Below are 22,776 nucleotides of genomic sequence, written 5' to 3'. Positions count from 1 at the left end.
ATATACAGCTGGAGTATAGTAATTCCACTACAAAAGATAGAGCCTCCCTCAGCCGCTTGGCACCTAGCAGGGCCTCACTTTTCCTCTGGCACAGATAGCTTTTTGCCAATTGGCAATAATTAGTTGGACAGTTCCATCCTGGGTTTTCATTTCAGGTTCTATTACAACCCATTCTTTGCACCATAGATTTCCTTTTACGCTCTTTATGCTCCAGGTTTGTGTAGTTCTAAATATGATACAAGACACGTGGGTTTCCCTGCAAATTGCTGTTATTAAAATATACAAGAAAGCAATAAAAATCACCAATAGTAAAAACAAAAGTAACTTTATTTAGAAGGGAACAAGGTAATGTAAAAGAAATATAAACATTCCACCTGAAAACAGGAATAAAAAATACCAGCCAGTAAAACAAGGTAAAACTGTAACTGTATCCATTGTATGTATAACTCCAGTGCGACTATGACTCGGTACCCTCAGGGCGTAGGTCTCATTATCCAAGGCCAAGGAGGTCTATGGCTGCTTACCCTGGAGGGTCTGGCTGCGTTCATCTTAGCAGCTATTTCGTAATTTCTGCATTAGAGTCAAATTAAATACATGAATAAAACTGATGGGACATCTATGGATGCCCTGGCAATGCGGCTAATTTAAAAACAGTATCGGCTAGCATTAAGTACAGAGATAGGTTCGATCCCTAGAAAGTTAAATCATGTCACATTGTTGTTTGGGCTCTTATTGCCATATGATCAACATGTTTCTAGTTTTACCGTTTTATTGAGACAAGTTCATACAAAAATGTTTTGTATGGTAATACTGTAAACAGGAGCTTACCCCAAAATCTAAATCTTTTGCTGATGGACATAATGTTTTCTCTAATTGATAGGAATGGGAAACATTACAGTATTCCTCTGATAAGAAACAAGAGTGATCTGTTAATTAGATGAACCTGTGTCTTCGGTGCACAAGAAACCGCAGTTATTGTTAAATTTGGACTTTATCTCTGCATAACACAAGCAGTTAGACTACCAACTGCCGGAAAAGAAAAGCCTTTCTTAAAAATCTGAGAAAATGTCATCGAATTCAAAATGGTTGTGACTTTAAAAGAATCCAAAAAGTAAACCATATCACGGTGAAAATTCTCATAACAGAATTCAAATATTGCATAAAAAAAGGATCTAGCTAATACTGTACAGTCCACACAGCAGATCCGCACACACAGGTTCATTTGGTGATGGCTCTTAGGATAGAAGCTCTTAGTTCAGATTGTGCGAAATCGATCTACATACTGACTCCTTGAAATAAAAACTCAAAGTAAACAAGTCTTCTAATTGGGCATTTGGCTGGTGTAACCATTGAAATACAGCAGGTGTAACCATCGAAGTATCGCATATAGTTTGTTGAAAATATCTCGGTATGTTTGGGATTGATCTTGTAAGCAGGATGGAGATTATGTTTAGTCGTACAAGTCTTCAAACATCTTCTTTCCCATTTCAATGTAGGCTTCCTTCTCCAGCGGAGTCATCTGTGCCACAAGTTCTGGGCGCTGACTCACCTCACTGTACAGGAATGGACGTCCTCCAACAGTGACCGTTAGGTCAGATGTCACCTCTTCAAACTCATCGTCATCGTCATCCTCCTCATACATTCGAGAAGAAGGTATCAATGGGTGTCGGGAGGCCGGACTATCTTGGTCAGATTCACTTGTGTCGCTGTCTGAGTCACTGCCAGCACCGGCATTGGTTGATGGAGCAGAGCCGCCCCCCAAAGCAGCAGCCGCACTCTTCTTTTCATGGATAAGTAAGGCCTGCATTACTTCCTCATTTTCATCAGCCATTGCACGTCCTTCTTCTTGATCTTTGAAGGCATCTGAGTCCATCGTACCTGGAAAACACAAGAAAGGATTGAGAACAATTAGACCTTTTAAATCCCACAAGAATGCATGGTATCCCAGATATACAGGGTTAGTAAATAGCTATATCCTAGATATACAGGGTTAGTAAATAGCTATATCCCAGATACACAGGGTTAGTAAATAGCTATATCCCAGATATACAGGGTTAGTAAAGAGCTATATCCCAGATATACAGGGTTAGTAAAGAGCTATATCCCAGATATACAGGGCTAGTAAATAGCTATATCCCAGATATACAGGGTTAGTAAATAGCTATATCCCAGATATACAGGGTTAGTAAATAGCTATATCCCAGAAATACAGGGTTAGTAAATAGCTGTATCCCAGATATACAGGGTTAGTAAATAGCTATATCCCAGATATACAGGGTTAGTAAATAGCTGTATCCCAGATATACAGGGTTAGTAAATAGCTATATCCCAGATATACAGGGTTAGTAAATAGCTGTATCCCAGATATACAGGGTTAGTAAATAGCTATATCCCAGATATACAGGGTTAGTAAAGAGCTATATCCCATATATACAGGGTTAGTAAATAGCTGTATCCCAGATATACAGGGTTAGTAAATAGCTATATCCCAGATGCACAGGGTTAGTAAAGAGCTATATCCCAGATACACAGGGTTAGTAAAGAGCTATATCCCAGATATACAGGGTTAGTAAAGAGCTATATCCCAGATATACAGGGTTAGTAAATAGCTGTATCCTAGATATACAGGGTTAGTAAATAGCTATATCCCAGATATACAGTGTTAGTAAAGAGCTATATCCCAGATATACAGGGTTAGTAAATAGCCGTATCCCAGATATACAGGGTTAGTAAATAGCTATATCCCAGATATACAGGGTTAGTAAATAGCTATATCCCAGATATACAGGGTTAGCAAAGAGCTATATCCCATATATACAGGGTTAGTAAATAGCTATATCTCAGATATACAGGGTTAGTAAATAGCTGTATCCCAGATATACAGGGTTAGTAAGGAGCTGTATCCCAGATATACAGGGTTAGTAAATAGCTATATCCCAGATATACAGTGTTAGTAAAGAGTTATATCCCAGATATACAGGGTTAGTAAGGAGCTGTATCCCAGATATACAGGGTTAGTAAGGAGCTATATCCCAGATACACAGGGTTAGTAAATAGCTATATCCCAGATATACAGGGTTAGTAAATAGCTGTATCCCAGATACACAGGGTTAGTAAATAGCTATATCCCAGATATACAGGGTTAGTAAATAGCTATATCCCAGATATACAGGGTTAGTAAGGAGCTGTATCCCAGATATACAGGGTTAGTAAATAGCTGTATCCCAGATATACAGGGTTAGTAAATAGCTGTATCCCAGATATACAGGGTTAGTAAATAGCTATATCCCAGATATACAGGGTTAGCAAATAGCTATATCCCAGATATACAGGGTTAGTAAATTGCTATATCCCAGACATACAGGGTTAGTAACTAGCTGTATCCCAGATATACAGGGTTAGTAACTAGCTGTATCCCAGATATACAGGGTTAGTAACTAGCTGTATCCCAGATATACAGGGTTAGTAAAGAGCTATATACCAGATATACAGGGTTAGTAAATAGCTATATCCCAGATATACAGGGCTAGTAAATAGCTATATCCAGATATACAGGGTTAGTAAATAGCTGTATCCCAGATATACAGGGTTAGTAAATAGCTATATCCCAGATATACAGGGTTAGTAAAGAACTATATCCCAGATATACAGGGTTAGTAAATAGCTGTATCCCAGATATACAGGGTTAGTAAATAGCTGTATCCCAGATATACAGGGTTAGTAAATAGCTGTATCCCAGATATACAGGGTTAGTAAAGAGCTATATCCCAGATATACAGGGTTAGTAAATAGCTATATCCCAGATACACAGGGTTAGTAAAGAGCTATAGCCCAGAAATACAGGGTTAGTAAGGAGCTATATCCCAGATATAAAGGGTTAGTAAATAGCTGTATCCCAGATATACAGGGTTAGTAAATAGCTATATCCCAGATATACAGGGTTAGTAAATAGCTGTATCCCAGATATACAGGGTTAGTAAATAGCTATATCCCAGATATACAGGGTTAGTAAATAGCTGTATCCCAGATATACAGGGTTAGTAAATAGCTGTATCCCAGATATACAGGGTTAGTAAATAGCTGTATCCCAGATATACAGGGTTAGTAAATAGCTGTATCCCAGATATACAGGGTTAGTAAATAGCTGTATCCCAGATATACAGGGTTAGTAAATAGCTGTATCCCAGATATACAGGGTTAGTAATGAGCTATATCCCAGATATACAGGGTTAGTAAATAGCTGTATCCCAGATATACAGGGTTAGTAAATAGCTGTATCCCAGATATACAGGGTTAGTAAATAGCTGTATCCCAGATATACAGGGTTAGTAATGAGCTATATCCCAGATATACAGGGTTAGTAAGGAGCTGTATCCCAGATATACAGGGTTAGTAAGGAGCTATATCCCAGATACACAGGGTTAGTAAATAGCTGTATCCCAGATATACAGGGTTAGTAAATAGCTGTATCCCAGATATACAGGGTTAGTAAAGAGCTATATCCCAGATATACAGGGTTAGTAAATAGCTATATCCCAGATACACAGGGTTAGTAAAGAGCTATAGCCCAGAAATACAGGGTTAGTAAGGAGCTATATCCCAGATATAAAGGGTTAGTAAATAGCTGTATCCCAGATATACAGGGTTAGTAAATAGCTATATCCCAGATATACAGGGTTAGTAAATAGCTGTATCCCAGATATACAGGGTTAGTAAATAGCTATATCCCAGATATACAGGGTTAGTAAATAGCTGTATCCCAGATATACAGGGTTAGTAAATAGCTGTATCCCAGATATACAGGGTTAGTAAATAGCTGTATCCCAGATATACAGGGTTAGTAAATAGCTGTATCCCAGATATACAGGGTTAGTAAATAGCTGTATCCCAGATATACAGGGTTAGTAAATAGCTGTATCCCAGATATACAGGGTTAGTAATGAGCTATATCCCAGATATACAGGGTTAGTAAATAGCTGTATCCCAGATATACAGGGTTAGTAAATAGCTGTATCCCAGATATACAGGGTTAGTAAATAGCTGTATCCCAGATATACAGGGTTAGTAATGAGCTATATCCCAGATATACAGGGTTAGTAAATAGCTGTATCCCAGATATACAGGGTTAGTAAATAGCTATATCCCAGATATACAGGGTTAGTAAGGAGCTATATCCCAGATATACAGGGTTAGTAAATAGCTATATCCCAGATATACAGGGTTAGTAAATAGCTGTATCCCAGATATACAGGGTTAGTAAGGAGCTATATCCTAGATTTACAGGGTTAGTAAAGAGCTGTATCCCAGATATACAGGGTTAGTAAATAGCTATAATCCAGTTACCATAATTCTATTGTAATTGTGGAAATATAAACTGTGAAATAAAGACAGGATTCATTAATTAAAACGTGTTGTGATTCTGTGAAGAGCCATTCATGTTCCCCCTGAACACTATTCACAAGTGGCATTTTATCTACTAGTGTAGATATCAACATATTTAATATTTTGCTTCAGCAGTGAAAGGTTCAGACAATCACATTTTGGTTAAGTGAAATAATAAACTCCTGGCCGTAGCAATTTCTATTTTTACTGTTTTGTAAAAGCTGTGGATCTGCGTCCCTCAGTCCATCCCTCCACAGGGATTAAGGCTGAGAAGATTAAACAAAGATGGGTCTGAAAAAGCTTTCTGAGGCTTACGAACATTATAATGAGAATTAATAACTATTCACTTAGACTCCCAGCCGACATCCCAGCATACAGGAGACTAAATAAATAAGAAACCCAGAATTAATATTCCAGGGAGATTGGAGGTGAACATGAAACCCACCAACATGTCTGCAAATGGAAGGATCCTTATACGATCACGGGTTGCTCAACCAACAATGCTTTATGGGATGAGAGCAGATCATCATATCTCTTTTTAAAACGATCCCAATGAATCGTGGACTAACAGAGGGGAAAGCAAAGTTCCGTTCATATTATGATAATCTATGCAGCAATTAAGATCATCACTAATATAAAGTCTTCATTGTTAATAGTTTATGGAAGGCAACCATAATTACTTAAATGCCCCACCCACTGGCCTGCCACTGACTGCAAGATCAGAACCAAATTCATCATTGAGTCATTCAATGTGTCTTTCTTATCATAGGGCTCCTACTCCCCCACATGCTAGCCCCCACCCCACTTAGCCCTTACTCATCCTGATCAAAGACACTTTCTCTCTCCCCTAGGACAATGCTCCTCCTGAAAAAGGAAAACACCTTAAATGCCTGGCCCCTTCTACCTTCAGCCTCAAAACCCTCTGCAACTATCCGCTCTCCAGATTCTCCCAATTGTCACACTCTGGCTCCTCCAAGTCACTTCTATTTCTGGTTCTTCCGGATATTCTGCAGCTTGGATCCTACCTATTTCCGATTCCCACCCCCAACTTTGTACCAAGCGCCCACAAAAACTCCCACCACGGACCTGTCGCCCCAAATCTGAGCAAATCTCAAACCTTTGTTTCTGCCCAGAATAGCAAACAATACTCTCTGTCGCAGTTAGCTATGATCCCTAACTTTACCCAATGTCATCCGGCTCAGAGCCAAACTCAAACCTTGCTCACCCACCAAGACACTATGTGTATATTGCAGTTCTCACCATCCTTTAGATCGGCCGCATCGCTGAAGGCTCCCTGAACAGTGCTCTCCCTCAGCCAGATGGGTCTTTCCTTGACCGGTTTACCCTCTGTAGCTGCCCTTTGTATGTCTTCCTGTTCCTCCATGCTGATAACAACATCCTGCGTATACAGATTTTCGTATGAAGGACCCTTGGTGGTCCATGCTTCTCGCTGAGGACCAAGAGCGGCAGCATTTGCCGCTGCAGCTCTTTCCTTACTGGAAAAATGGAAAAGAGGGGGAAAATATACACTATTACTCTGCATCCACCATTACACTCACCATAAAGCAACATTAAAATCCTAAAAAAGAAAAATGTTTGCTAGCCAAGTGTGACATATAGATATACATTCTAATACTGTCAAAGTGCCACGCACACTAGTAGAATATAGCACTGTAGTCACTAAAGCTCATTATTAAATCTTATTGTATTATTAGAGCTTATTGTAGTATTACTGCTCATTAGGGATCGACTGATTATCGGTCTGGCCAATATTATCGGCCGATATTCAGTATTTTCGGCAATATCGATATCGGCCAATAGAGATGCCAATAATACGTACCAGGAACACCGGGCCCATGACAAGCCCATTATATATACACACACACACACTACACAAACACACATTCTGCATTATATATACACACACTATACAAACACACACATTCTGCATTATATACACACTATAGAAACACACACACACTGCATTCATTATATACACACACTACACAAACACTCTGCATTCATTATATACACACACTACACAAACACTCTGCATTCATTATATACACACTACACAAACACTCTGCATTCATTATATACACACTACACAAACACTCTGCATTCACTATACACACACTACACAAACACACTCTGCATTCATTATATACACACTTCATAAACACACACACTCTGCATTCACTATACACACACTAGACAAACACACACACACTGCACAAACACACACACTCTGCATTCATTATATACACACTACATAAACACACACACTCTGCATTCACTATACACAAACTAGACAAACACACACACTGCATTCACTATGTATACACACTACACAAACACTCACTGCATTCACTATACACACTACACACACACACACACACTGCATTCATTATATACACACACTACACACACACACTCTGCATTCATTATATACACACACTACACACACTCTGCATTCATTATATACACACACTACACACACACTCTGCATTCATTATACACACACTACACACACACACTCTGCATTCATTATACACACACTACACACACACACTCTGCATTCATTATATACACACACTGCATTCACTATACACACACTACACAAACACACACACTCTGCATTCACTATATATACACACTACACAAATACACACTGCATCCACTACACAAACACAGACATCTCCCCTGTCTAAACACACTGCATCCACTACATGTGGCATGTATATTTTGTGCATTTACCTTTAGAAATAGTTTATTTTTTCAAAATGGTAAATGTACAGAATATCGGCAAGTTATCGGCTATCAGCCTGAAAGTTCACAGATTATCAGTATCGGCTCTAAAGTTTTCCATTTGAATTTAGTTTGCAAACATTTTTGTGAATAGCCCCAAATGTCTCACCCTCTGCCATCCCCCCATAGTTTCTCCATTTCTCATAATGTTTGTGTTGAGAGCTGGTTGTGTGTATTGTGTGTGCTAGCTGCATGTAGTATGCGCGTGTCTATGTGTGGTGTGTGCTGACTGTATGTAGTGCATGTGTGGTGTGTGCTGACTGTATGTAGTGCATGTGTGGTATGTGCTGGCTCTATGTTGTACATGTGTGGTGTGTGATGGGTGTATGTAGTGTGTGTGTGTGTGTGCTGGCTGCATGTAGTGTGTGTGTGTGTGTGTGTGCTGGCTGCATGTAGTGTGTGTGTGTGTGTGTGTGCTGGCTGCATGTAGTGTGTGTGTGTGTGTGTGTGCTGGCTGCATGTAGTGTGTGTGTGTGTGTGTGTGCTGGCTGCATGTAGTGTGTGTGTGTGTGTGTGTGTGCTGGCTGCATGTAGTGTGTGTGTGTGTGCTGGCTGCATGTAGTGTGTGTGTGTGTGTGTGCTGGCTGCATGTAGTGTGTGTGTGTGTGTGCTGGCTGCATGTAGTGTGTGTGTGTGTGTGCTGGCTGCATGTAGTGTGTGTGTGTGTGTGCTGGCTGCATGTAGTGTGTGTGTGTGTGTGCTGGCTGCATGTAGTGTGTGTGTGCTGGCTGCATGTAGTGTGTGTGTGCTGGCTGCATGTAGTGTGTGTGTGCTGGCTGCATGTAGTGTGTGTGTGCTGGCTGCATGTAGTGTGTGTGTGCTGGCTGCATGTAGTGTGTGTGTGCTGGCTGCATGTAGTGTGTGTGTGCTGGCTGCATGTAGTGTGTGTGTGCTGGCTGCATGTAGTGTGTGTGCTGGCTGCATGTAGTGTGTGTGCTGGCTGCATGTAGTGTGTGTGCTGGCTGCATGTAGTGTGTGTGCTGGCTGCATGTAGTGTGTGTGCTCGCTGCATGTAGTGTGTGTGCTGGCTGCATGTAGTGTGTGTGCTGGCTGCATGTAGTGTGTGTGCTGGCTGCATGTAGTGTGTGTGCTGGCTGCATGTAGTGTGTGTGCTGGCTGCATGTAGTGTGTGTGCTGGCTGCATGTAGTGTGTGTGCTGGCTGCATGTAGTGTGTGTGCTGGCTGCATGTAGTGTGTGTGCTGGCTGCATGTAGTGTGTGTGCTGGCTGCATGTAGTGTGTGTGTGTGTGTGTGCTGGGTGTATGTGTGTGTGTGCGCTGGGTGTATGTAGTGTGTGTATGTAGTGTGTGTGTGTGTGTGTGTGTGTGCTGGGTGTATGTAGTGTGTGTGTGTGTGTGTGTGTGCTGGGTGTATGTAGTGTGTGTGCTGGGTGTATGTAGTGTGTGTGCTGGGTGTATGTAGTGTGTGTGCTGGGTGCATGTAGTGTGTGTGCTGGCTGCATGTAGTGTGTGCTGGCTGCATGTAGTGTGTGTGCTGGCTGCATGTAGTGTGTGTGCTGGCTGCATGTAGTGTGTGTGCTGGCTGCATGTAGTGTGTGTGCTGGCTGCATGTAGTGTGTGTGCTGGGTGTATGTAGTGTATGTGCTGGGTGTATGTAGTGTGTGTGCTGGCTGCATGTAGTGTGTGTGTGTGCTGGGTGTATGTAGTGTGTGTGTGTGCTGGGTGTATGTAGTGTGTGTGTGCGCTGGCTGTATAATGTGCGTATGTGTTGGCTGTATGTAATGTATGTGTATAACCAACCCTAATTATATGTTACTGCATGTATATTTTATTAAAACCCAAGCCTTCAAGGGAACATAAAAACATACCTTGGTCCCATATAACTCCTTAATCAGACCTAAAACGTTTTCCTGCTTCCCGGAGCGAGAATTGCAGAAAAATAAATACCTTTTCTTAAAAAGCACCTATTGAGTGAGAAGAGTAATACCGAGCTGTATAACTCCCTCACAGAGAATAATCTCACTCCTCCACGTCAAAGTCTTTTGGAAAGAGACATCCAAGGGTGGAAAGCAGGAGGTGAGACAGCATTTCACTGCCAGCAGACCCAAAAAGGCCAGACAACGTGTACTGGGACAAATCTCATCCCGACACTGCGATGTGTCTCCTACTAACATACCGCATGTCTCCTATTATATGAGATCCCAGGAAGCAACAGAGAAGATTCCTTTGAAAGTTGGAATGATAAAATAATAAGTAAAAACCTCCATACAAGTAAGGAGGGACATATACCTCTGTCTGAGAGATGGGATTTCAGTAGGTTCAGGCTCCAAAATTTCATAAGCCAGGTTGATGTCTTCTGTTTCCCTGAGCAACGCGTAGATAGGTTCGATCTGATCGTTAAATCTTGCCACTAGCGTTCGAGCGTCCTTTTTGGGCATTGCAGACTCATCTTCTTCCACCTCTGTCCGACAGAAAGTGCAGCGAAAAGACCCTGCCGTGGAAACAACAAATACATTTAGTTTAAGTTAAGTTTGTTAAATTTTTAGCTTAGATTATGGTCTGCTGTGTTAAAAAAAAAAAATACTGTGAAATACACCAGACTTATGGAAATATAGCGTCCAGACAGTTCCTACTCAGCATCCATGGAGACCGCCATGTACTTATCATATGCTCCTCTAATAAAAGCATTATCCGTGTGAAGTTCTTTGAAAAGTAAAGGATGTAAGGCAATAGCACTTCGGTCAGTCTGTTAGGCACTAGAAGACTATTTTGGGCCAAATGCTAACATTGACGTTTCTCAGAAATGGCAATGTATCACATTGTAAGAGAAAAAGGAACAGGACCTATTCACAAAACCCCCTACATTAAAAAGCAGTGGTTTTGGAGCTTAGAGTGTCCCAGTAAACACAAAACAGCCGTAGAACTAAATGCTGGACTGTGTACAAATCTGGAACCATTCCAAACTGAGTGGCAGAGCTTTACCCAACAATATTTTCCCACAAAACATCAACCACAGTAAGTGGCAAAGCCTCAGACAGGGGCACCACTGATAGGCTGAGAATGTTAGCTACCAAAGTTGTATATAGAACACATCAGTAGCATATAGTTGCACATAAAAACAGATCAAGCAGCATAGCAGTTAACCTTATTGTAACACTGCCCATAGACCTTCTCAAACCTTACTGTAATACCATTCATAGACCTTCTCAAACCTTACTGAAGCACCACTCACAGACCTTCTCAAACCTTACCGTAGCACCGCTCACAGACCTTCTCAAACATTACTGTAACGCTGCTCATAGACATCCTCAAACCTTACTGTAACGCTGCTCATAGACCTTCTCAAACCTTACTGTAACACCGCTCATAGACCTTCTCAAACCTTACTGTAATACCGCTCATAGACCTTCTCAAACCTTACTGTAACACTGCCCGGAGACCTTCTCAAACATTACTGTAACACTGCTCGTAGACCTTCTCGAGCCTTACTGTAATACCGCTCATAAACCTTCTCAAACCTTACTGTAACACTGCTCATAGACCTTTTCAAACCTTACTGTAACAACGCTCATAGACCTTCTCAAAACTACTGTAGCACCACTCATAGACCTTCTCAAACCTTACTGTAGCACCGTTCACAGACCTTTTCAAACCTTACTGTAACACTGCTCATAGACCTTCTCAAATCTTACTGTAACACCGCTCATAGATCTTCTCAAACCTTACTGTAACACTGCTCATAGACCTTCTCAAACATTACTTTAACACCGCTCGTAGACCTTCTCAAACCTTACTGTAACACCGCTCATAGACCTTCTCAAATCTTACTGTAACACCGCTCATAGACCTTCTCAAACCTTACTGTAACACCGCTCGTAGACCTTCTCAAACCTTACTGTAAGACCGCTCTTAGACCTTCTCAAACCTTACTGTAAGACCGCTCTTAGACCTTCTCAAACCTTACTGTAAGACCGCTCTTACACCTTCTCAAACCTTACTGTAACACCGCTCATAGACCTTCTCAAACCTTACTGTAACACCGCTCATAGACCTTCTCAAGCCTTACTGTAACACCGCTCATAGACCTTCTCAAACCTTACTGTAACACTGCTCATCGACCTTCTCAGATTTTACTGTAACACTGTAATCATTATTTTGCAGGTTTATAAATGTGGGTGGGGGACCAAAGATCCAAAGAGTTAGAGTAATCCTTTAATTGTTCAGTAATAACCTGAATTGAAAAAATGGGAATATTTTTATATTTCACCAAAAAGTGAATATTATGAAGCAATAACTTGTGAAGATTAGCAGACGCTGTACTGTCCCTTTAATAAAACAATACATAAATCAGTAATTTTTTCCCCAATAAAAAGTCCTTTTTAGTAAACCTCAGGATGCAAGAAGGCACGTACAGTCTGAAACAAGTGGATTGTCTGCAATGCAGGGAAGTAGCTCAGTTCAAGGATTTCCATTCTCTTGGTGTCTGCTACTAAACGCATTACAAGAGAATATGACTCCGGATCAGACGCCTACGGAATTTCTTTGCATTGTCAGCAGCTGTCACACGGGAGGACGTGAACATACAAGGGGCGGCAGCGGTAAGGGAGTGCGATGCAAGGAGATATGACAGAGAGAAAGCAAGCCGAGCGATGGGTTCTACTTTATCAAAGACAAGACCTGGAGCAGCAACTTGTGAATACAGAGAGCACTTCATGTCTTTGTGGTTTAAAAGAAAAAGGTGGGATAAACATCCAATCCAAAGAACAATGGCCGCTAAATAACACTAAAGGTCAATGACGTTCAAACACTTCTTTGCCACTTACTGAATGTTGCCATTAGTCGCAATCACATTGGACTTAAACCATTCTAAACGTTTAAATTATATTGACAGCTACAAAAATATCGTAAAAAACAGTTACATTTTACCTTAAGGAATATATGAAAAGATAAATGGGATTTTTTAAATAAAAGCCTTAACAATAAAGTAGTCTGAGTATAGGAAATCCGTCTACAAGGCTGGGCGGACATTTTCACTAAGTCAAAATCTTGTAATCATTAAAGCAAAAAAGACAAAAGCAGTATTTTAAAGGATCCTAGTTCATTAAACAGTGTAAATATAACTACCGTATATACTCGAGTATAAGCCGACCCGAATATAAGCCGAGGCCCCTAATTTTACCCCAAAAAACTGGGAAAACTTATTGACTCGAGTATAAGACTAGGGTGGGAAATGCAGCAGCTACTGGTAAATTTCTAAATAAAATTAGATCCTAAAAAAAAATATATTAATTAAATATTTATTTACAGTGTGTGTATAATGAATGCAGTGTGTGTATAATGAATGCAGCGTGTGTGTATAATGAATGCAGCGTGTGTGTGTATGAGTGCAGCGTGTGTGTATGAGTGCAGCGTGTGTGTATGAGTGCAGCGTGTGTGTATGAGTGCAGCGTGTGTGTATGAGTGCAGCGTGTGTGTATGAGTGCAGCGTGTGTGTATGAGTGCAGCGTGTGAGTATGAGTGCAGCGTGTGTGTATGAGTGCAGCGTGTGTGTATGAGTGCAGCGTGTGTGTATGAGTGCAGCGTGTGTGTATGAGTGCAGCGTGTGTGTATGAGTGCAGCGTGTGTGTATGAGTGCAGCGTGTGTGTATGAGTGCAGCGTGTGTGTATGAGTGCAGCGTGTGTGTATGAGTGCAGCGTGTGTGTATGAGTGCAGCGTGTGTGTATGAGTGCAGCGTGTGTGTATGAGTGCAGCGTGTGTGTATGAGTGCAGCGTGTGTATGTGTGCAGCGTGTGTATGTGTGCAGCGTGTGTATGAATGCAGCGTGTGTATGAATGCAGCGTGTGTATGAATGCAGTGTGTGTGTGTATGAGTGCAGTGTGTGTGTGTATGAGTGCAGTGTGTGTGTGTATGAGTGCAGTGTGTGTGTGTATGAGTGCAGTGTGTGTGTGTATGAGTGCAGTGTGTGTGTGTATGAGTGCAGTGTGTGTGTGTATGAGTGCAGTGTGTGTGTGTATGAGTGCAGTGTGTGTGTATGAGTGCAGTGTGTGTGTGTATGAGTGCAGTGTGTGTGTGTATGAGTGCAGTGTGTGTGTGTATGAGTGCAGTGTGTGTGTGTGTATGAGTGCAGTGTGTGTGTGTGTGTATGAGTGCAGTGTGTGTGTGTGTGTATGAGTGCAGTGTGTGTGTGTGTGTGTGTGTGTGTGTGTGTGTGTGTGTATGAGTGCAGTGTGTGTATGAGTGCAGTATGTGTTCAATGTGTATGAATGTGGTGTGTGTGTATGAGTGCAGTGTGTGTGTATGAATGTGGTGTGTGTGTATGAATGTGGTGTGTGTGTATGAATGTGGTGTGTGTGTGTGTGTGTGTGTTGCAGAGCCTTGGTGGGGGGTGGGCAATTTTATTATTATTTTTTTAATTATGTTAATATTTTTTATTATTATTATTATTTCTTCCTTATTTTTTTATTTAATTTCATTATTTTATTATTTTTAACATTTTATTATTATATTTTGTCATCCCCCCTCCCTGCTTGATACATGGCAGGGAGGGGGGCTCTCCTTCCCTGGTGGTCCAGCATTGGTAGTTCAGTGGGGGGCTGTGGGGGCTGCAGAGAGTTTACTTACCTCTCCTGCAGCTCCTGTCAGCTCTCTCCTCCTCTGCGCCGTCCGTTCAGCTCTTCTGCCAGCTCACAGTGTAAGTCTCGCGAATTTACACTGGGAGCTGACCGAGGTGCTGAATGGACGGCGCGGAGGAGGAGAGAGCTGACAGGAGCTGCAGGAAAGGTAAGTAACGCTCTCTGACAGCCCCAGTCTGTATTATGGCAATGCAAATTGCCATAATACAGACTATTGACTCGAGTATAAGCCGAGTTGGGGGTTTTCAGCACAAAAAATGTGCTGAAAAACTCGGCTTATACTCGAGTATATACGGTAAACATAATCAATGTTAATGGGGAATAAATAAGGTAGGACTATACAGAAGATCAAATTTCCAGAAAGAAGACCCCAAAGCTATGCAAACCTCCTCCATAGGATCCCTTATCACCAAACAGTTCATACTAATATACACAAACATACAAAGTCACCAACAGCAGTGACGGAATAAGAGCTCTCTGAATGGACCATAAATGGATTCCAAGGTGTACAGCTAAACTACAGACGCCCCTGTAAGCATCAGTGATGTGGAATATCTACAGAACAAAGAAATATTTATTGATGTAGCAATATAATGATCTATATTACTACTCTAAATATACAGCTTATACGTACACTACAGGCCAATGGTAGATGTCTGTCTTTTAGTACACTCTATATGGGGAAGGAAACCTATACATTCTATACGGGGAAGGAAACCTATACACTCTATACGGGGGAAGGAAACTTATACACTCTATACGGGGGAAGGAAACATACACTCTATACGGGGGAAGGAAACATACACTCTATACGGGGGAAGGAAACTTATACACTCTATACGGGGGAAGGAAACTTATACACTCTATACGGGGGAAGGAAACTTATACACTCTATACGGGGGAAGGAAACTTATACACTCTATACGGGGGAAGGAAACTTATACACTCTATACGGGGGAAGGAAACTTATACACTCTATACGGGGGAAGGAAACTTACACACTCTATACGGGGGAAGGAAACATACACTCTATACGGGGGAAGGAAACTTATACACTCTATACGGGGGAAGGAAACTTATACACTCTATACAGGGGAAGGAAACTTATACACTCTATACGGGGGAAGGAAACTTATACACTCTATATGGGGGAAGGAAACCTATACACTCTATACGGGGGAAGGAAACCTATACACTCTATACGGATGGAAGGAAACATACACTCTATACGGGGGAAGGAAACCTATACACTCTATACGGGGGAAGGAAACCTATACATTCTATACGGATGGAAGGAAACATACACTCTATACGGGGGAAGGAAACCTATACACTCTATACGGGGGAAGGAAACCTATACACTCTATACGGGGGAAGGAAACCTATACACTCTATACGGGGGAAGGAAACCTATACACTCTATACGGGGGAAGGAAACCTATACACTCTATACGGGGGAAGGAAACCTATACACTCTATACGGGGAAGGAAACCTATACACTCTATACGGGGAAGGAAACCTATACACTCTATACGGGGAAGGAAACCTATACACTCTATACGGGGAAGGAAACCTATACACTCTATACGGGGGAAGGAAACCTATACACTCTATACGGGGGAAGGAAACTTATACACTCTATACGGGGGAAGGAAACTTATACACTCTATACGGGGGAAGGAAACCTATACACTCTATACGGGGGAAGGAAACCTATACACTCTATACGGATGGAAGGAAACCTATACACTCTATACGGGGGAAGGAAACCTATACACTCTATACGGGGGAAGGAAACCTATACATTCTATACGGATGGAAGGAAACATACACTCTATACGGGGGAAGGAAACTTATACACTCTATACGGGGGAAGGAAACCTATACATTCTATACGGATGGAAGGAAACATACACTCTATACGGGGGAAGGAAACTTATACACTCTATACGGGGGAAGGAAACCTATACACTCTATACGGGGGAAGGAAACCTATACACTCTATACGGGGGAAGGAAACCTATACATTCTATACGGGGAAGGAAACCTATACACTCTATACGGGGAAGGAAACCTATACACTCTATACGGGGAAGGAAACCTATACACTCTATACGGGGGAAGGAAACCTATACATTCTATACGGGGAAGGAAACCTATTGTCAGGATCGGGACAGGGATCCAACACGCAGAGTACAAACAGTAGCCAGATACGTATACCGGACCTTAGAATGGCCGGACTAACGTAAGTAGTACAGTATAGAATGGTCAAAGACAAGCCGAGGTCGAGGGTAACAGAAGACAGGTAAGCGAGAGACAAGCCGAATCAAGGGTAACAGAGATAAGCAGAGTAAGGTAAACAAGCCGGGTCAAAACCAAAAGGGATAATAGAATACACAAGCACTGAGTGACTAGAACAAGCTAGAACCACGACAGGGCAATGAGCTAATGAAAGAAGCTCTGTTAAATACCCTGTTCAGAGCAGTAACCACGCCTCCGAGGCGTCCTGATTGGTCCTGCAGCAATTGACTGACAGGTCGTTCCGGGGGAGTGTCCTGATGACTACTTCCTGCCTAGATGCTGTAAAAGGCAGTCACTCCCTCGCGGCCGGCCTAGCATGACCGGATAGACCGCGGGGAAGGGAGCCATCAGACCGTCTGCATGGAGGAACAGCTAAGTCTCTACCTCTTTCGGAGGTAGAGACCACAGGTACCCTGACAGTACCCCCCCTCTCAGATACGCCCACCGGGCGGAATGAACCAGGACGAGATGGGAAGCGAGAGTGATACGCCCTGCGGAGACGGGGAGCATGAACATCCTCCTGAGGTACCCAACTCCTCTCCTCAGGACCATATCCCTTCCAATCAACCAGATATTGTACTCTCCCCCGGGAGATTCGAGAATCAATAATAGAGTTAACCTCATACTCCTCCTGACCCTCCACCTGAACGGAGCGAGGAGGGGCTATTGTGGAGGAAAATCTGTTACATATGAGTGGTTTCAGCAATGAAACGTGAAACGAGTTCGGGATGCGTAAGGTATTAGGAAGAGCTAAACGATACGCAACTGGATTGATACGGGTCAGCACCCTGTAGGGTCCAATATAACGAGGAGCGAACTTCATGGAGGGCACTTTTAAACGGATGTTCCTCGTGCTCAGCAATACCCTATCACCAGGAACAAAGACCGGAGCCGCCCTTCTACGTTTATCAGCGTGTTTCTTGACCAACATAGAGTTGTGCACAAGGATTTGTCGAGTTTGATCCCACAACTTCCTCAAATTGGCAACATGAACATCAACCGACGGTACCCCCTGGGAAGGAGAATCCGAAGGAAGAATAGACGGATGAAAACCATAATTCAAGAAGAAGGGGCTTGAATGAGTAGAATCGCAAACGAGATTGTTGTGTGCAAACTCCGCCCAAGGAATCAAACCGACCCAATCATCCTGGTGTTCAGAAACAAAGCATCGTAAATATTGTTCAATTTTCTGGTTGGTACGTTCAGCAGCTCCGTTAGACTGAGGATGATAGGCAGAAGAAAAGTTTAATTTAATACCAAGTTGAGAGCAGAAGGACCTCCAAAAGCGGGAAACAAATTGGGAGCCTCTGTCCGATACAATTTGAGAGGGTATCCCATGTAGGCGAAAAATCTCCTTAGCGAATATCTCTGCCAATTCGGGAGAAGACGGGAGTTTAGGCAGGGGAATGAAGTGTGCCATCTTAGTAAACCTGTCAACCACGGTGAGGATAACAGTCTGTCTTTTAGAGATAGGTAGATCGACAATAAAGTCCATGGCCAAACAGGACCATGGTCTTTCTGGAACCTCCAAGGGTTGCAGGAATCCACATGGAAGCGTATGGGGTTGTTTGGTTTTAGTACAAACTTCACATGCAGCGATGAACTCCTCAATATCCCTCCGTAAAGCAGGCCACCAGAAGTCCTTAGAGATCAACGCGTAAGTCTTGCGAATACCAGGATGTCCCGCCATCTTGCTATTATGTAAACACTGTAAAAGTTCCAGTTGAAGAGCAGGAGGAACGAAATGACGGCCCGCAGGAGTCTGTTTAGGTGCTAGATGTTGCAACTTAATGATCTCGGCCAATAATGGAGAATGAATCCTGAGATTCGTATTAGCAATGATATTGCATTTCGGAACTATAGAAGAAAGAACTGGTTCAGGTACAGTAGAAGGTTCATATTGGCGAGATAATGCATCGGCTTTAGAGTTTTTAGAACCAGGTCTGTAAGTCAGTACATAATTGAAGTGAGTCAGGAATAAGGACCAACGAGCTTGTCTAGAGGATAAGCGCTTAGCCTCCCCAATATAGGACAAGTTTTTGTGGTCCGTCAAAATCGTAATAGGGTGTAGGGTCCCCTCCAACAAATGTCTCCACTCCTTTAAGGCTTTAATGACTGCTAACAGTTCCCTTTCCCCGATGTCATATCTGCTCTCAGGCCCAGAAAATTTCTTAGAGAAGAAACCACAAGGGTGTAACGGTTTATCCACCCCTAACCTTTGAGACAGAACAGCCCCAACTGCTGTCTCAGAGGCATCGACCTCGAGCAAGAAAGGCAGAGTCGTATCAGGATGGACTAGAATGGGAGCCGAGGCAAAAAGTTCCTTGAGAGTCTTGAAAGCACCCAGAGCCTCCTTAGACCAGAACTTAGTATCAGCCCCTTGTTTGGTCATATTGGTAATAGGCGCAATGATAGAGGAGTATCCTTTAATGAAGCGCCTATAGTAGTTGGAAAAACCAATAAACCTTTGGATAGCCTTGAGTCCTTTGGGCAAGGGCCAGTCTAAAATAGATTGAAGTTTTACAGGATCCATTTTAAAACCTTCCCCAGAAATCACGTATCCAAGAAAGTCTACCTGAGACTGATCAAAACTGCACTTCTCCAATTTGCAATATAGACCATGTTGCAGCAGCTTGTGTAATACCTTTCTGACCTGTCTATGGTGAGTCTCAATCTCCTTAGAGTGTATTAGTATGTCGTCCAGGTAAACGATAACACAATCATGCTGAAACTCCCTAAGTACCTCATTAATCAAATCTTGAAATACTGCAGGAGCATTGCATAGTCCAAATGGCATCACAGTGTATTCGTAATGGCCATACCGGGTATTGAATGCCGTCATCCACTCGTGACCTTGCTGGATTCTCACCAAATTGTAAGCCCCTCTGAGATCTAACTTGGTGAAGATTTTGGAGCCCTTAAGACGATCAAATAACTCGGTAATCAGTGGGATAGGATAGGCATTTCTGACAGTTATTTTATTCAAGCCTCGGTAATCGATACAAGGTCTCAGCGTGCCATCCTTCTTCTTAATGAAAAAGAACCCAGCCCCGGCCGGAGAAGAAGACCTCCTGATGAATCCCTTTTCTAAATTCTCCCGAATATACTCCTCTAGAACCGAGTTTTCCTGAACAGACAAAGGATATACATGGCCCCTCGGAGGCATAGTGCCGGGTAGAAGCTTAATCTTACAGTCAAATGACCTGTGTGGAGGCAAAGAATGGGCATTCTTCTTGTCAAACACTGCCCTTAAGTCTAGGTAAAGGTCTGGTATTTGTCTTTCTGTGGACTGAGTAGGATTCTCCGGTATGTTAATATTAGCTAATGGAGAAACCTTGCCCAAACACCGATCCTGGCAGCCCTGGCCCCACGAGAGTATCTCTCCTAACTCCCAATCGATAATAGGGTTATGTTTTTTCAACCATGGGTACCCCAGAACTATGGGAACGGAAGGAGACGAAATGAGCAGAAGAGATAAATTCTCCACGTGTAGGATACCAACATTTAAATTAATGGGTATGGTCTCACGAAAGATAACAGGGTCTAGTAGTGGTCTACCATCTATGGCCTCAACGGCCAAAGGTGTCTCCCTTAGCTGGGATGGGAAATTGTTCTTACTAGCAAAGGCTTGGTCGATAAAATTCTCAGCAGCACCGGAATCTATCAATGCCATAGCCCTTACTACTTCCTTCCCCCAAGTTAAGGAAACTGGTAGCAGAAGCCTGTGATCTTTATAATCAGGAGTAGAGGACAAAATAGAAACACCCAAGGCCTGTCCTCTAGAGAGACTTAGGTGCGAGCGTTTCCCGGGCGGTTAGAACAGTTCGAGAGTAAATGACCCTTGGCTCCACAATACATACACAAACCCTCTCTTCTCCTGTGCTGTCTTTCCTCCTCAGAGAGGCGGGTATACCCTATCTGCATAGGTTCAGTAAGCAAAGATATCGTGGAGTCAGGACTTGGAACAGCGGGAGCTAACCTAAAAGAAGGTCTCTGGTTCCTCTCTCGAGTGTTCTGTCTCTCTCTTAGACGTTCATCTATACGAGAGATGAACGAAATTAAATCCTCTAAATTCTCAGGGAGTTCTCTGGTAGCAACCTCATCAAGGATTACATCAGATAGGCCATTCAAAAATACATCCATATACGCCTGCTCATTCCACTTGATTTCTGCCGCCAGAGACCTGAACTCTAGTGCATAATCCACCAGTGTTTGGTTCTCCTGTCTCAGGCGCAACAGTAATCTGGCTGCATTAACCTTTCTACCTGGAGGGTCAAATGTTCTTCTAAAAGCAGCTACAAATGCGTTATAGTTATAAACTAATGGATTATCGTTCTCCCATAGTGGGTTGGCCCATCTCAGAGCTTTCTCAATGAGTAGGGTGATAATAAATCCTACTTTTGCCCTATCTGTAGGATAAGAGCGAGGTTGCAATTCAAAGTGGATACTAATTTGGTTTAAAAAACCACGACACTTCTCAGGAGCCCCACCATAGCGTACTGGGGGGGTAATGTGAGAAGAAGCACCCACTGTGGCTACCTCTAGACCTGAACCGACAGGAGAAACAGGGGTATTACGTATCTCCTCTGGTGGGTTATTGGCACCAGCTAATAGAGCCTGTAGCGCAAGCGCCATCTGATCCATTCTGTGATCCATGGCTTCAAACCTAGGATCAGGAGCAGCCAGCTGACTGTTTGTACTTGCAGGATCCATTGGCCCTGTCGTAATGTCAGGATCGGGACAGGGATCCAACACGCAGAGTACAAACAGTAGCCAGATACGTATACCGGACCTTAGAATGGCCGGACTAACGTAAGTAGTACAGTATAGAATGGTCAAAGACAAGCCGAGGTCGAGGGTAACAGAAGACAGGTAAGCGAGAGACAAGCCGAATCAAGGGTAACAGAGATAAGCAGAGTAAGGTAAACAAGCCGGGTCAAAACCAAAAGGGATAATAGAATACACAAGCACTGAGTGACTAGAACAAGCTAGAACCACGACAGGGCAATGAGCTAATGAAAGAAGCTCTGTTAAATACCCTGTTCAGAGCAGTAACCACGCCTCCGAGGCGTCCTGATTGGTCCTGCAGCAATTGACTGACAGGTCGTTCCGGGGGAGTGTCCTGATGACTACTTCCTGCCTAGATGCTGTAAAAGGCAGTCACTCCCTCGCGGCCGGCCTAGCATGACCGGATAGACCGCGGGGAAGGGAGCCATCAGACCGTCTGCATGGAGGAACAGCTAAGTCTCTACCTCTTTCGGAGGTAGAGACCACAGGTACCCTGACACCTATACACTCTATACGGGGGAAGGAAACCTATACACTCTATACGGGGAAGGAAACCTATACACTCTATACGGGGAAGGAAACCTATACACTCTATACGGGGAAGGAAACCTATACACTCTATACGGGGGAAGGAAACCTATACACTCTATACGGGGGAAGGAAACCTATACACTCTATACGGGGGAAGGAAACCTATACACTCTGTACGGGGGAAGGAAACCTATACACTCTGTACGGGGGAAGGAAACCTATACACTCTATACGGGGAAGGAAACCTATACACTATACGGGGAAGGAAACCTATACACTCTATACGGGGAAGGAAACCTATACACTCTATACGGGGGAAGGAAACCTATACACTCTATACGGGGGAAGGAAACCTATACACTCTATACGGGG

At 42.9% G+C, this 22,776-nt stretch overlaps 1 protein-coding gene across 1 annotated transcript in view; it reads right to left on the bottom strand.

The window, feature by feature from the left end:
* Positions 1 to 309: 309 nt before the first annotated feature.
* Positions 310 to 22,776, bottom strand: part of GTF2E1 (general transcription factor IIE subunit 1) — a 44,826-nt gene continuing 22,359 nt past the window's right edge. The window contains exons 3-5 of the mRNA XM_063441898.1: positions 10,440 to 10,641; positions 6,643 to 6,878; positions 310 to 1,878 (exon numbers count right to left, since the gene is read on the bottom strand). Of these exons, the coding sequence (XP_063297968.1) occupies positions 1,451 to 1,878; positions 6,643 to 6,878; positions 10,440 to 10,641 (866 nt within the window). The 3' untranslated portion in view covers positions 310 to 1,450. The remainder of the gene's footprint in view (positions 1,879 to 6,642; positions 6,879 to 10,439; positions 10,642 to 22,776) is intronic.

This window comes from Pelobates fuscus, chromosome 1 (genome assembly GCF_036172605.1).
Source record: "Pelobates fuscus isolate aPelFus1 chromosome 1, aPelFus1.pri, whole genome shotgun sequence".
Lineage (NCBI taxonomy): Eukaryota > Metazoa > Chordata > Amphibia > Anura > Pelobatidae > Pelobates > Pelobates fuscus.
The sequence above is the reverse complement of the archived record's forward strand: the minus strand, read 5'-3'. Positions and strand labels throughout refer to the sequence as shown.